This window comes from Podarcis cretensis, assembly GCF_951804945.1.
Source record: "Podarcis cretensis genome assembly, chromosome: 1".
Lineage (NCBI taxonomy): Eukaryota > Metazoa > Chordata > Lepidosauria > Squamata > Lacertidae > Podarcis > Podarcis cretensis.
Window position 1 is genome coordinate 31772038 of NC_137170.1, and position 16492 is coordinate 31788529.

The window sequence follows — 16492 nt, forward strand, 5'->3', positions numbered from 1 at the left end:
AGTTCTAGCATGTAGGAAGCAGTTCCCTGGGATGGCAAGATTCCTACACAGTGTGGACTGTTTTGCTAGGTGGGGACAGCAAACTGTGATTTTCTCAAGTCAACATCAGGAGAAAAAAAGACAATATCACAATTAGAAAGAAACCTCAATACTGAACAGTGTCAAAACTAGTCTGTGAGCCTATGTAAACTCCCCTGAGAGCAAGCCCCGCTGAACACAGTGACCCTGAGAAGACAGGCATAGGATTTTGCTGTTAAGCTTGCAGGTAGTAAGGGCAGTGTAATGAACAGAAGGGCCAGTTTGGGCAGAAATGAACAGGGACAAACTCCTGTTCTGTGACTGAGTAAGATGTTTGTTTGGTTTACAAGACTCTCTCCAAGTCCAGCTTACCTCACAGGACAAATGTAAAACACTTAGAATGCTGAATGGTGTGGAAATGATAAATAATGTACTGTTTCCATGCTCACGCAGCTGATCTGAAGTGACAGAACCCTATTAGTGGGATCAGTCTGGGTTCTGGAAACACAACTTCAGCACGGAAACATAAGAAATGTAAAGAAATGCAAGGGAAAATCAACGTAATGCATGAATAATAATAAAGCCTCCCACTGGAGTAAAATTAAATGTCAACTAATTGGAAGGACTTTTACCCAGCATAATAAATGTAAATTTTAAGCTAAACAAACAAAATGAATGACTTTATTCATACTGAGCATTTCTATGGCTTTCTGTCAAAATTCAAGATAGCAGCCAGCAGAAGTGTCCATAGTCAAGTCAGCATTTCAGCTTGTCGTGCCACTGGTGGTGAAAGCTGCCCAGTACCTGATAGAGAACCTTGATTGTTCTCAAAGTGAGTCAAAATGACTGAGTGGATGGAGAAACCTGGGCCTCAGGATACATAATACAGACACCATTAAGAGCTCCTGTCCTATGTGAGTCATAAGCTTGACTAGTTGATGGAAGATGTGATATAGAATGCAAAGGAAGGCCTGAGGCTTAAGCAGCAGAAGCTCAGCGGAACTAGAAAGCCTCAAGTCAGGGCTCCAACAGCTCTTCCAGAAACACTCTGCTGCTCTGCTCTCCTTTCAGTGGGGAAAATTCTGGAGTGTGCGACCAGGTCTTGCTGTCAATCTGGGTGTTGCCAGGAGTGTGGAATGATGAGCACTCATCCCTGCTTCATCTCTTCCTTGCATGCTGACGCACTGGATTGTTTGTCCGCCCGTTATTGAGGATTAATCCTTCACTTCAGAAAGTAAGTGCAACCGGGAGCTGAAAGGGAGACAAAGGAAAGCTCGTTAATGGTTCCAGAGATATGTGCATGAGCCACAGGATACAGGAGTCTTCCTTGACACAAGTTACGAAACCAGACAGGATAATTCCAGATAGTGTTAGCTGCAGGCAGAGGAAATGCTGCTGTGGTGGTTCTGATCCCTGCTGTGCAGAATGAAGAATAGACTCCGCTATTCTAGAAGAGTCTATATGATTGGCAGGGATGAGCAATCACATGACTGCCTTCTCACAGTAAGTGCAAGATTGCTCTAGGGAAACAGGTACCTGCTATTTCCTGGGAGACTGAAGCTGCCACCTTCTGCATGCAAAGGAGATGCTCTATGCCACTGAGCTATGGCCTCTCATAACTTGCGCTACACATGTAGCAAGTATTACTAAAATCACTTGATTGCTCTGTGTAATCTACCTTGAGTAGCACTAAGAATATTAGCAGCATTTTACAAAGACGAATCTGTCTCCTTAAGTGTCAAGCATCACACAAACCCATGGAATTTGGAATGATATCTGGGCCAGAATTGAAGTCTTTGTGAGCAATGCCTGATCCAACAGAACAAACATATTAGCTATTAAATATTAAAAGCTGGGTCACTGAACAGAAACTTTTGGTACAGTACCAAGTTAAGTGAATTCCCATGCTATCAACTCCACCTCTGTGTATGGCAAGCATTTATACTTTAACTTAAGGAATACTGCAAATGCCAGCACTCACAGAAAAATTATTGGCCTTGTAACAGTAGCATTAGAGTTAGGATAAAGCTTCTATTTCAACCCCACATTGCTTTAATACTAGTATGCAAAAACATGTATATCTGTGACTAAAGTCTGCTATGGAAATAATTATTTTGTGACCATATTTTTTTCACTTTCTTTTTTTGCTTGAGTTAAACCCTGCTATATTGTAATAACTGTTTGAGCTAATGAATGAGTCTTTGCCTTTCCCCCGTCCTACTCAGTTCATAGGCTTTGAGGATTCTGGACATCCCAAGGCCACTTCACACATTACAAGTTTAGTTTGCAAGCTCCCAGCACACACACACCCATACCCACACACATTAAAATGCATCTTAATACACACAGATACTTAATCATTTCCAGATGCTCTATGCCTGATTCATGAGTAGCCAAAGATGTAACTTTTTGTTGGTTTGCCCTACATTGATATTTTGATCACAGGAGTGACCTTTTGGGAATATTGCCATGCATGAAAAATGTTTTGTGCATAACAGAACCACTATCTGAGCTTGATTAAGAAGGCTGATTTCAAACAGCTTAAGAAACCACTGGATGTGATCCTAAGGTCAGAAATACTCAAAGAGAAGGGAGTCCAAGATGGATGGGAATTTCTTAAATGTGAAATATTGAAGGCCCAAATGCAGACAATTCTAACAAGAAAGAAAAGTGGGAGGCCTCTAAAGAAACCGCTGTGGCTGCTTAAGGAGGTTACAGATGAGCTAAGGTTTAAGAAGGGCATGTATTTAAAAAAATTGAAGAAAGGGGAAATCATACAATTTATTAAACATAAATGGCAATGATTTCTATCCAATGCTAGGGGATTCTTGGGCAAGGGGATTCTTGGCCCTCTTCGCCATGTTATCGTCTCTTGCACCCCTTTCAAGGGTCTCCTCTGAGGGTCAGGGAACCCTCTGTGAAGGCTTGGAGGTTGTTGGAGGAGAGGCAAATAGCCCCAATCAAATAGTAAGTAATTTTTAAGAGCAAAAGCTTTTCAGAAGGTTCAGGGGAATGTACAAGGAAGGAGTGGGTCTAGAATTCCCTTGCTCAGTATCACATATATAAGATCAAGATGAATTGTCACCCATGCAATAAACAAACACATCATCAAGAGAGATATGCAAATCTTCTCTCTCAAATGTGCCAGCTTATCATGGGATATGTTTTGTTGAAAAAATGGAGTGAATCATTAAAAACAAAGAACCTTATCTGCAGGCTGAAATGGTATAGTCCAAGATTATTCCATCTCAAATCACTCATCCTACTCTGCTCTCTACTCAGGGAGCTGGTTTGACACACTACTTTTTCTCTCATTCCAGAGTTCCAAAAGTGTTTTCTACAGCAGAGAAATACTCTGTAGACTTGGATTATTTGGACTCTTTGTAGCATAAAACCAGCAGATAACAGGAAACATCTTCTTCCTCTTGTGAAACAAAGACAAAGTGGCTGACCCAAAGTACGAGGGACAGGTCATTCTCATCAGCTGAGGATTAAAAGTATCTATTCGTTACTCATTAGAAGCAAGCACCAACCCTCAGATTTAGTGGGGAAGGTGGCTACAGTGTTTGACATTATTCACCAGATGCTCTCTTGAGAAAGCAGCTTTCAACTTTGCCGGGATTCAATCAACTTCAACTGAAAATATGATCATTGAATAAACAGTTGCAATTGCGAATGACAGTTGGTTTTAGAACTGTAACTGCTTACTAAGGAAACCTGATGGAATTACACGTTACATACAGTTCCACAGTTCATTTTTCACTGGGGTATTTGTGCGCTCTCTCTCTCTCTCTCTCTCTCTCTCTCTCTCTCTCTCTCTGCATTATGAAGTTGCTGAGGCTGCAATCTGAAGTGGAAAACTGGCAAAGGGCAGAGGGGCTTCTTAACCTTTTCACCTTCATGCTATTATTCCACTGAAACTCATCCTCCAGTTATTTTCCCCACAATTGGAAAGAAAAGTTGATGCACAAAAACTTGTTACAGAGCCAGTTCTGCAGCCTCCCACCTGAAATGTCATTGGAAGGGAGGTTTCAAACTCAAGACAACTTATGCTGTCAGTTATCGTAAGCAAGAGAGGCAGGAAGGTGAAAATGAGGAATGGAATTAAAAGGGATTACTATTGTGCAGGAAGGAATGCATCACTGCACAGAAATTGGAGGGATTCCTGTTTCCAGCTGCTCCTGCTGAAGGATTTAAAGATATAGCTGACAATGAGGAGCTTTCTGAAACTAAGAGCCAAGTCTCTCAGAGGCGAGAGTTTTCAACACAAAAAATGCATACTTAAGAGTGGCGATGTACAGAACTCTTCTGACTTTATAGAAGCCCTGGGAGCCTAAACCTACAATATAGATGATGGAAAACCTGGATATAGTCAGGATTATAGATGCTGCCAAAATTCACTAGGCTCCACCCTGAAAATGAACTTCAGGGGCTCAGTAACATTTGCCTAAAAAGAATCAAAAGCACTCCATATTTTTCTCAAACTCAGATTAAAATCCGATTGGGAGAAGACTTCTCAGGTGATGCCTTGGAAAGCAGTCCCTGCTCACATAGAGAAGATTCTCTCCATTGCCTTCTAGGAAACTTCTTTATGAGGCTGCCCACCCTGCATAGGGGATCTTACTGTCCCAAGTGCCTCCCAGGGAGATGAGTTTTTGCCTCCCAATAGTACTTTGGGGACAGACTTGGAAGGCAAAACAAGTGCTACAATTAAAATTTCCATTCATTTGAAGGGGGCTGCATTCTACAGAGTAGCACGTGCGCAGAAAATGGATTTAAAAGAAAGCAAAGCAGAGAAGAAACTAGTGAAGGTAACTGAACATTGCTGAAAGCCCTGCCTTAATCAATAAAGATATAATAGGCACAATTGTAGAATTCAAGGTATTGGCAAATTCTGAGTTATGGTTGAAAATGTGACTGTAACACAAGGGCAAAAACTTGAAAAAATAATAAGCATTCATGTACGTAAGCGGCAAAAATATGAGGGTCCAGCTGCTTAGCTCAAACAGTGAGAGCATATAGAATCCATTATTTATTTCTTAGAATATGCTGGCAAGTGACATATTACTATGAACAGACTTGCTACAGGTCTTTATTGTGTCTAGTCTTTTCCCTTTCACAAAAAGTCCCACCCTCACATGTTCTCGGGGGGATATGCCCCTTTTACTCTACTCAATTATGGAAGGAAAGGAGGCGCAGATGAATCTTCTGTTACCTTAAGCTGGCCCTCCCTCCACTGGCCTTTTCTTTCTCTGCCCTACAAGTGAATCAGTGGCTCTGGATCGGCTGGACAAAGGTCTAGTTCTGGCGAAAATAATGTGGGGGGAAGCTTCCAAAAGACCTGGAAAATGGGGGGAAAATGGCTTAGCGTGGAGCAGGTTCCTCTGCTTCTTTGTACTAAAACCTCTTTTCCACTTGGCTTAAAAGGTAAAGGTAAAGGAACCCCTGATTAGGTCCAGTCGTGACCGACTCTGGGGTTGTGGCGCTCATCTCGCTTTATTGGCCGACGGAGCCAGCGTACAGCTTCCGGGTCATGTAGCCAGCATGACTATGCCGCTTCTGGCGAACCAGAGCAGCGCACGGAAACGCCGTTTACCTTCCCGCTGGAGCGGTACCTATTTATCTACTTGTACTCTGACGTGCTTTCGAACTGCTAGGTTGGCAGGAGCAGGGACTGAACAACGGGAGCTCACCCCGTTGCGGGGATTAGAACCGCTGACCTTCTGATCAGCAAGCCCTAGGCTCAGTGGTGTAACCCACAGTGCCACCCGCGTCCCTCCACTTGGCTTATCGCCCACCAATTCCAGAAAGGACGACAATGACCTCGTGTGAAATCAAACTGCAACACCATGAGAAGCTGAGTGTGTACTCCATATAGTGAAGGGGATTTCAACGTACTCACCAGCATGACAGAAAAAAGTAAGTTGGCTTGGAGATGTTCCATTTTGGTATTTGAGCTTTTCAGGGGTGGGAAACGTAGCTCTAGCACTAATATGGATTCAGGACAAGAAAACACTCCCCCCACTTTAGTTAAAAGTGGAAATGTTATTGAGTGCTTTCTTCTTTCCTCAGTTAAAAATTCAGAAAAAGTTCCGCCCAACATGACGTATGCCTGGCACAAGCAAGGACCGCTCCTTTTCTGCAGCATGGAGTGGATAGGCCCTATTTTCTTAAAGACTGCCATAAAAAGTAGCTAAAAAATTGCATATATTTTTTGGCCTAAAAAGCTCAACAACTGTCCGGATTTTCACTGTTTGAAATATGGCAACCCTATTTTATGACATTTCAAGTTAACTGAGGTCATGGCTGAAAACTGATTCCTGTATTGCAGGGGGTCGACAAGATGACCCTTTGGGTCCCTTCCAACTCTACAATTCCATGATTCTTGTCAGGGCAGACAAGTTACAATGCAAAAGGAAAACCAAAAAAAGGTTGGCTGCAATGCCTTGCTTCTCTCACCTTTGGAGTTTGTGAGTGGCTCACAGGATTTAGCACTGTTAAGGCTATTCTGGAATCCATTCAGATGCCCTTCTGTGGAGGTTGCCCTGCTAGACAAAACACTGAATTAGAGGATAGCACAAACCCATGTATGAGAGGGAAAATACATCTCTAAAGGGTAAAGCCATTCTAGTATTCATTAACAGATGAACCAAATGGTTTATTTCTTCGCATAATCAATGTGTAGTTGTCAGGAACATACAAATCAACCTCATGCCACATCAGACTATTTTGTCCCATCTAGACCTATGCAGTCTATTTTATTTTAAATTAAGTCCCTAAAAAAAGCATTTCTAAGCTACTTAAATCTTTTAAAATTGGTATACTAAAATGACAAAAACATAGTAAAACACGGTTATAGAAGCAGATAAAAAGAAGAGCAGCCCCAGCCTTCCCCAACCTGCTGCTGTTCATATAAATGGGCCCCCCAACTTCCAGCGCCAGTGACCATGATCCATGGTCAGAGACGATGGGAGCTGATGTCCAAAACATCTGGAGGAGTCTAGATTCAGAGATGGTTGGGCTACTCAAAATGGATTCAGTTCTCAAATAATTCATGCAGAATCCATAATCAATTTCCTATGAACAATTCAGATGTTCTTCCATGAAGTAGTGCTTCAGTTCCAGGAATGTTTCATTTAGGCAGGACTTGTGTTCAGTGAATATCAAAACAAACAAATCATTAAAAAAATGAGGCAATGTGAAGGGTAACCCGGCTACTTAAAGATTTTCAATTAATGCTGTATGTACCAATTCAGTTATTGAATTCAGAAAGGAGCACATTTTCATTACAGCTCAAGTACATCTCAAGAAAACTGACAGCAAGGTGCCACATGCAATGCCTCTGTCAGGATTTCTCCATTTTGCTAGCTAGAAGCTGAAAATATGGGTCTTCCTCAGAACTTGAAGACCGTTCCCTGCTCAAGCAGCACCCATCATTTGCCTGACGATACATCAATAAACTTAACACACAATGGTGCAGAGATAGAAGTACACAGAGACAGAGTAAGTGAAGCAAGCAGCTTCCATTTTGGTGGGTTGCACAGTGCTTTTCTTCCTTATTAATTAATTCATGGAAGCAAACAAAAACCAAAAAACCTGCATGCAGTAGACACAGAGAATAAAATATTCCAGCCTAAAAAAAAGAAAACTTTCAGTCTGACAAGTGGCAGAAATGAAAATATATATACAGTTATAAAACAGATTCAGCGTAGGGACAGAATGGATGGGTCAAATTACTTTCAATGTATGAAAACTGTAAGATACTGGACTGTATCTTTGCTATTTTGCAGATGTAATGAGAACTTGATATATGCATATGTAATGTACTAGATTATGTATTTTACTTTTTTTTAAAAAACGGCCCTACAAGAAGTTACAGACCCAGCTCAAAAGATCTACAAGTTCCATTATCGAATTCATATTCAGACATAACGTAGACATAAACTGGGTCATTTTCCATCCGAAAATTAAAATCTGAAGCAACCCCAAGGCATTTTGTCAGGTGAAAAGCATTGCATTTTTTCTCACTGCAGCATTTTGAATTAACACTGCTGCATTAAGAACTGCCTTCTTCTCCCATCTCTGAGCCCTACCCTCTACCTCTTTTTCAGCCTAATAAGTTGCTATATTTAAAATTACAATCTTTGCACAGATGACTCAGAAGTATTTCTCTATTTCTGACCTCTAAGCTTGGACTAATTTAATATCCCCAAATTCCACATGCTTTTAGATGTTCTGCTGGCAGATAAACATATACTTTCCAATGGAGTTGCTGATCTTCCACTTGATCACAGGTCACTGCCTCCTCCTTTGTTTCCTGACAGCTGCATTTCCCCTAATTTCCAGATTTTTCTCTCTCTCTCTCTTTAGTACTCCTCTTCCTACCCATGGTTAGCCTTTTGCTGTTTCACTTTTCTTTATCTCCTTCCACACGTCGCTCACTTTCTCATTTGTCTAAATCAAAGTTCCTGTCCAAGTCCTATTCCAATGGCAGCTGATTCCAGGGGGTTGGAGAAGCAACACTAAAAGCTTGGTTTCTAGTAAAAATGAAGTGCACCTCTAGGGCATGCAGAACTCTCAGCAGTAACCAATCTGAGAAGCACACTTACCGGGCAACCCCTTAGCTAAACAGCTCCCAAATTGTTTAATGACACCAGTTTCACCCTAAATTCCATGACAGACTTGGCACTTCAGTAATTTGCAAGCACCTGGATCTCATCAAGAATTGATGTCTGGATTCCAGCAACTGTTTCCTAGAGATTTGCCCTCAAGTTCATCAAGGAGCCTAGACAGATGTTTATCAAATACCAGAGGTCCAAAAAAGCACCCATGGTTTCTAACAGCTGTTCAGCACCTGGGGCACATCAGGATGATAGAGCCTCTCTCTTGGTGAGATGGTTGCTCATACATTGAGCCTGCCTACTGATCTAGAGGCACCATCCTGACAAGGAACGAGCTCTGAGTTGCATCAACTCCTTTCCCTAGAAGCCTGAAGATGAATACAAATCCAGTGAGTTTGAATATTAGTGTCACAGGACTATCTGTAAATTTGCATTTTTCTCAACCTAATGATAGAGTTGTATTTCAATAAATAAACATTTATAACAATCCACCAAAGTCCCCAAACTTTTAATTCATAAGTTGCATGTCTTTATAATGTTTGGGAGTTTCCTATTTTTTAAAAAAGGCAATTTACTCTTACAAATTAGGAGGTGATATATATAGCAAGAGATGAGCCTTCTTTGTCTAGTTCTTATTACCTTCCTCAGTGGGAAAAATATGCATGTGGTTGATGGAATGGGGAAGAGTCCTAACTAGGAGGTTCTCAAGCTATTCAAATATTGTTGAATTAGAAATATTCATCTTTAGGATATCCATCACATATTCAGCAATTTAAAAAAAATTCTCTTTTCTTCTAAAGATCATATGTGGTCCAACTGAGACTGGAATAATGAGATGGTTCAGAGATGTAATACAGATTTTAGGTTTTCTTTATTGCTCAAAGACAGTTTCTCCAGAAACCTTTGAAAAGAGATTTAATGGTTGTATCATATTATATCTATGATGAAATGGCAAAAAGACAAGGCAATAGGCAGCAGATTTGAGATAAAGAAAAATATATATCCAACATTGCACATATTTACATGGGAATAGAGGTAAAGGTAAAGGGACCCCTGACCATTAGGTCCAGTTGTGGCCAACTCTGGGGTTGCAGCGCTCATCTCACTTTATTGGCCGAGGGAGCCAGCGTACAGTCATGTGGCCAGCATGACTAAGCTGCTTCTGGTGAACCAGAGCAGCGCATGGAAATGCTGTTTACCTTCCCACCGGAGCAGTACCTATTTATCTATTTGCACTTCGTGCTTTCGAACTGCTAGGTTGGCAAGAGCAGGGACCAAACAACGGGAGCTCACCCCGTCGCGGGGATTCGAACCGCCAACCTTCTGAGCGGCAAGTTCTAGGCTCTGTGGTTTAACCCACAGCGCCACCTGGGTCCCTTTACATGGGAATAGGCCTTCATTAAACACAAAGAATTATTTGCAAGTAAATGTGCCTAGAGGGGCATTGCAATTACCAAGACTAGAACACAACAAAGGTAAGTTTGTCCTCCAGAATACAGAATGGTATAACATGAACAGATCAAAGGAGTCATGTAGGCCAATATCTTGGTTCAACCTTTCCTTGAGAAGCTTCATGGAGACACATGCTCCACAACCTCCTGAGACAGCTTGTTCTGAACTGCATGTTCTCTTGCTTATCTCAATACCTAGCACTGGAACTTGCACAGAAGTTTAGCAGATTCTTCCCCCACACCAGAGGAAAAATACTACTAACGTAGATTAAAAGCTTGAAGTATGAGTTTGTTTAGAACTTAATCCCTTCCTGTTAAGGATGGGAGTTTTTGGGGGGTGGGGTTTGACCAAACATAAAATCTCTTAGCATTTTCTCGCATGAGATGTAATGGAATTCTTGACAGTGGAGTTCAAAAGGCTGGAAATACCAACAAAGAACAAATGGTCTGTATTAAACGGCTGAAGAACAATGGAAAGCATAAGACTTGAAGCACCTAAGAAGTAGTTTTCATTTGAATTGTTTTTTAGTAAAAGGGAATCTCTCTTGCATATAGAACATGGGCTGTGTTCCCCCCCCCCCCTCTTGATTCTGTAAGAAAGACAAACTGGACAATAAAAAAGGACACATAGATCAGTGAAAGAGGTTTGGATGTGGTCAATCCCCCAGTTGTTCTGGAATATATTGGGGGCTCTCATTTCCGTGTAACTGAGAAAAGTCAGAATGTGATTCCACAAATTGCAAGAATAGACTTGGAGACTTATGCTAGAGTCTGAACAGCAACTCAGAAAGTATTTCCGGAATGGCTCCTTGCAGCCATCAGTAATTGGACTACACTCTGAAATTGTGAAGGAATCTTTTACTTTTTTCACCCTTCTATGCATTTTCGATGCTGAGCTTTTTCCGGTTTTCCCACACTTATGCCTGTCACAGAGCAGAAACCACAAGAACGCAGTAAAGTCAAGTCTGTCCAAGGAGCTGCAATTCCATCTCACAAGGATAAACATTCTCCCTGCCAATATGTGAGTACAGCACACCGGCATCTTCAAATACACATCTTGCTGCTTGGCAGACAAACTCACTGAAAAGGCTTGTCACCTGAACTAACATGCATCACCCCCGGGACGGGGAGAGTCAAACAAAAGCTATTATCAGCACAGGACTATCGAAACAGGTATGGCTATCTGTACTAGTTGAACTGACCAATTTACTTAGGACCTGGATCCCATTTTAAAACGTGTCTGGAGGATAAGTCTCAAAAATATTTCAATTAGTAGTCCATCTTAACTCAGAGGCTCATGGTAGGTGAAAAGAAAGTTAATGTATAAAAATTGAAGGGGCAATCCTTCTAATGGAACAATAGTCTAAAAACCTGTAACCAGAAAGAAAGGAACAATGACACTGGTCTGTGCAGTGCACTAATCTCAGAGTTGGATGGTCAGGGAAGGAATTTTGGGCTTTTGTTTGTACTCACAGTACGTTCGCACGTAGGAATCATTTGCAGTGTTTGGCAGTGAACACAGTTCTCCATCTTACACTCTTCTATGAAACAGAAGAGGCAGTGGCCATACCTGTTCATTGTTGGGAATTCCCCCCTATTCTCTTGTATTTTTCAAACAACACCTGTGCTACATAGACACCTTGTTACAAGAGAAGCCATGCAGACACACACTTACATTGTGTGTGGTTGGGGTGGAGGCTTAGATACACCAGGCTACCAAATATTGGTATGTTTAAGTGCTAGAAGTTTCCAAACAACCATAACAGGCAGCAGGGATGGAGAAGGATTTTCTTTGGTCCACCATCAGATCAAACAAATTCAAAACTCTGTCTTTAAGAAGACCAGAATGTAGTTATTAAGCAGATGGTGTGTTGTGCCACTTTCTGCAATGCAGTTTAAGTTCAAAAAATGCTGATATACAAAGTATATACAACTGTGCATTTTAGGGAAATTCATACAATTTAAAAACCACTGGAGAATGGTTATACTAAGGAGTTGGGCTCTTAATACAGATTTTGGCCTGGCTGATAGACATGTGAGACACTGCTGGTCAGGAAATGTTGGTGGCTCCTCCTTCTGGCTGTGTTTATGTGCTCCAGAGGAGGCACCATCCTAAGGATTAAAGAAGCCCTTTAACAGGATGGTCCTTCCATCCCTATGGGTCATTATTACTTCATAGGATGCTGCACACTGATGCATCCATCACTGCAGCTACGCATATTTCACCTGATGTGAAGTCTGCCTAGTCCTATAGACTGGGGGAAGCGAAGCAAACATCACAATTTACAACAATAAAGATTTATAATGCAACTCAATATCTCCAAAGATAGATAATATAATTTACGAGGAGCTTGGAGAGGCTTCTGTATAATGAGAGACTGAGAATAATGAATTAATGAGATTGTTTAGTCTAGGAAAGAGACAAGCAAGAAGCAGCATGATGGAGCACAAAATAACAAAATGGTCAAGGAAAGATAAGTCAGACTCCAACTTAATGACCTCCATAAAAATAGAAAGATGACAAGTTTACAAGCAACAATGATTTCAATACCTCTCCAGAAACTATACTGAAACTAAAAACTGAGGACAATACAATATGAAATTGTTCTCACATTTAAAACATCAACAGTTAAGGTTTTTGTTAGGAGTCTACAGAAGTTACAAAAGCAGTCTATCACACTGCAGGAAATAAAACATATCACCAGTACAGGGAGATAAGAATACACTTCTATATGTATTTAAGATCATTTGTTTTTAAAGCTTTCTTTGTAGCATTAAATACAAGTAAGAGTGATACAGGATAATAGCTAAATTACACATTATTTTTTCAAACACAGATAAAGATCAGAACAAGCATACATCACAATACAGAAATGCAAAGTTTTGTTGGCTCAAAATTAATGTATTAGAAATCCATGACAAAGAAAATGTACAGAAAGTGAAGTGTGCAATGAGGTCCTAGCAGGATGAATGCTAGAAGTGAGGAACTTTTGACGGCCTGCCATGTCTGTCCCACTGTGTCCTGCACACCTACTAATCATATGGAGATTGGAAATAAAGAGCAGGCAGGCAGATTTCTTATTTCCGATTTTAGCACTAAGCACCATAGAGCTAAAATTGCAGATAAGTGGTTTGACTGCTCTTTAATATTAAAAAAACAGAATTTCTGCCTATTCCCACTCCAATGTTGGAGTGGGGCTAGGAAGCAAGGCTGAGTTTTACTCTACCTCCAGACTTAGTACTGTGGTACATAGTGGTAATGCTGGAGGGGGGGGGGAATCCCTGTCTGCTCTTTAGTGATACTGTCTATAGCAGGGGTCGGCAAACTAAGGCCTGTGGGCCGGATCAGGCCCAATTGCCCTCTGGACCCAGCCCATGGACGGTCCTAGAATCGCCGCTTGGATCGGCGTGATCGTTCAGGCTGCACCTTTTTTTTTGCAATTTTGGGGGGGCACCTCCCCACACACACCATGGTGGCGCCTCCTCCCTCCTCCTCCTGGCTTCTTCCCGCCCTGCGGAGAAAGGGAGCTTGCTTTAATAGGTGCCAGCCAATTCACAGCCTCGCTGCCCGCGCCCTGAGGCGCAGCCCAGACTCGCCACCATCCCGCCGACCTCTCCATCCATGGCTGCGCTGTGGGCATCTTGACGGGCACATCGCGGGGCTTCGGCTGGAGCTTGGTGAGCCTGCTGGCCCAGTGCCTGGCACCTGGGAAAGCTGGCCCAGAAAGGAGAGGCGCCACCACCAACGCCGACTCCCAAATGCAGGCAGAGCAGCAGAGAAGGTGGGAAAGCGGGGGGGGGGGGAGAAGCCCCCCTCCACAGCATGCATATGTGCACATGTGTGTGCGTGTGCGCAGTTCGGCCCGCCACAAGGTCTGAGAGGTGGTGAACCAGCCCCCTCCTAAAAAGGTTTGCTGACCCCTGGTCTAAAGAGCAGGCAGAGGGATCTTGCTAGCCACCTCCACCCCTGGAGAGGAGGGCTGGAAATGGTGCCCTGCATGCCTGCTCTGTGTGTGCACTGTCTCTCTGCATTTTTGGTGCATGCAAATTTATTTTGTGCATGTTTGTTCTGTGATGTTGTGATTCCCAAAAGCTTGGTCAAGTGTGAATCAAGCCCTGGGGATGAAATAGATTCCCCACCCTGGCTGTATGCCATAGCAAATCCTTTCTCAACTTTAGGTGCCCAGATGTTGTTGGACTACAACTCCCATCATCCCTAGCTAGTAGGACCAGTGGGTCAGGGATGATGGGAGTTGTAGGCCAACAACCTGGGGACCCAAGGTTGAAAAAGGCTGCCGTAGTGTATAGCAGTGATGGCGAAACTTGGCCTTCCAGCTGTTTTGGGACAACAACTCCCATCATCCCTAGTTAACAGGACAAGTGGTCAGGGATGATAGGAACTGTAGTCCAAAAACAGCTGGAGGGCCAAGTTTGGCCATCACTGGTGTACAGCAATTCATCTTATTTAGGTTACTCTTTCCCCCACCTTCCTCAAACGAAAAAGAAAAAAAAACAGTTCTTAAAATTTATCTAATACGGTTACATCAAACAATCAGGACACCGCCCCCCCACCAAGGAAAAGTTAGTCATTTACTGCCAATGTTTCTCCATCACCATCTTTCAATAGCGAGTTCTGTTTCAGGAACACAAACTTACTTGGAAATCCTCTGAGATGCCACCTTCCTAATAACTGCTTGTCTATGGTTGGCTGGGGGCTTAGGGATCAAGTTTGAAGATGCACTCTGGGATGGCATCACCTTGTTCAGGTTCGGTACCTTCTGGCTGCTAGAAATGGCACTTGATGTCCTGTGGGCACCAGAATTAGTTGATAGGGTCATAGAGCTGATGGTGGATGTTGGGAAGTTAGCAAACAGAGCCTAGCAAAAAAAGAAAGAAAGAAAGAAACGTAGATTTAATCTGCCTTCTATGACTAGGTAAGGAAGCAGATGTTATGTGTCCCGCCAGACCGTTTCTACTTGAAATTTACAATGCAATACTAACTTTACAAACACCTTGTTCTATAGTTCACCGTGCAATGAAAAAGTAATTGAATTTATGCTCTTCTCCAATATTTAGAGCCTTAAGATTCCTGATGTTTGCCAGATTATTGCTCAGTGCTGCCTTTGCATCTTCTCTAATTGCATGCGGACGAGGAGTTCTATCACCCAGTGGGAAGAGTCAACAAAGCAGCTTCTAACAGCATGACTGTCAGAGGCTGAAGAAAGGTCAGGACTGTTTTCCTTGGGGGCAGCAGACATCCAAAAGGCTTTTGTTTCTCTGGTGTGCTGTAATCCTGGCTGTTCTACACTCTAGCCAGCATACAGAATGACCTGAGCTTCTGGATTCAGCTTCAAAGAAAGCTATCCCACTGTGAGCCCCCTTAGTGTATGTTAGGAAGCCAGGGGAAGCTACTCTACAAACAAGACAGCAGCAAGTGAAGTCAGAGGTTTGACCACACAGCAAAAGAAGCCAGAGCTGGGAAAATCTTGACGCAGATAAATGGGGAAGAAAAATGAGAAAGAAGCTTTCATCTGCCATGGATCAGGTGCAATGAGGGAAGGACGCAAGAGCAATTCAGGCATAAAAACAGTCAGATACGTACAGAACTATTAGTTTGCTGCCCATGTTTCTCCATCAACAGGGCCTGGGATAGCCGAGACAGTAGAGCACGAAACTCTTAATCTCAGGGTCATGGGTTGAAGCCCCACATTGGGCAAAAGATCCCTGAATTGCAGAGTGCTGGGCTACTTGATCCTCATGGCGCCTTCCAGCTCTACAAATTCTATTATTCTATTAGTTGTCCCAAGCAATATTTAATATGTCAGAGATCTGTAGCTTCTAAGGAGTGCCAAATGCAGTACAAACACAACCATTTTTTAAACTGACAAATCAGAGTCCTGCTCTAAGGCTAAAGTGATGCATTTAGTTTGCTTACTGCTCCTCTTGAACAATCTCATTGGAGGGGGGAGGGACACACCAGATTTTCTGCTAACACAATTAGTATTTCGTGGTCAGCAAACAGTAGTTTGCCAGCCCAGAAAATTAATTGAAGAAAACAATCAACTAGCTGTTGAATAAAACAATCCAGAGGGAGCCAGATATTCTGCAGCATGGATTGTATCACATTTAATATGAACTTTTCCAACAAGCATTAAGTTGTTATAGGGTTGGACTGGTATTGTTTTGATTTATGTTATTTCTCATGTGAAATATATTGGAAAATATTCTAGGCCTAACTACCCACACACACATAATGGGCAGAGACTATAGAAACTGACAGCCAAATGGAATCTTCCCAAGAATTAATTTGTAAATGCCAATTGTTTATAAATTACCATATCTGAGCTTGGAGTGGTAAGTTCTATGTACATCAGGCTATAGAAAATACTGCCGTTTGAATTA

The 16492-nt window shown here is 42.2% G+C and overlaps 1 protein-coding gene across 4 annotated transcripts in view; it reads right to left on the reverse strand.

Moving 5' to 3' along the window:
* Positions 1–677: 677 nt before the first annotated feature.
* Positions 678–16492, reverse strand: part of TTLL5 (tubulin tyrosine ligase like 5) — a 113193-nt gene continuing 97378 nt past the window's right edge. For 2 of the 4 annotated variants that reach the window (XM_079971848.1, XM_079971847.1), the window contains exons 33-36: positions 14747–14967; positions 6478–6563; positions 5234–5359; positions 678–1269 (exon numbers count right to left, since the gene is read on the reverse strand). In XM_079971848.1, coding sequence (XP_079827974.1) covers positions 5235–5359; positions 6478–6563; positions 14747–14967 — 432 coding nt within the window. In that variant the 3' untranslated portion in view covers positions 678–1269; position 5234. The remainder of the gene's footprint in view (positions 1270–5233; positions 5360–6477; positions 6564–14746; positions 14968–16492) is intronic. The other 2 variants (XM_079971849.1, XM_079971850.1) reach the window with 2 other exon arrangements.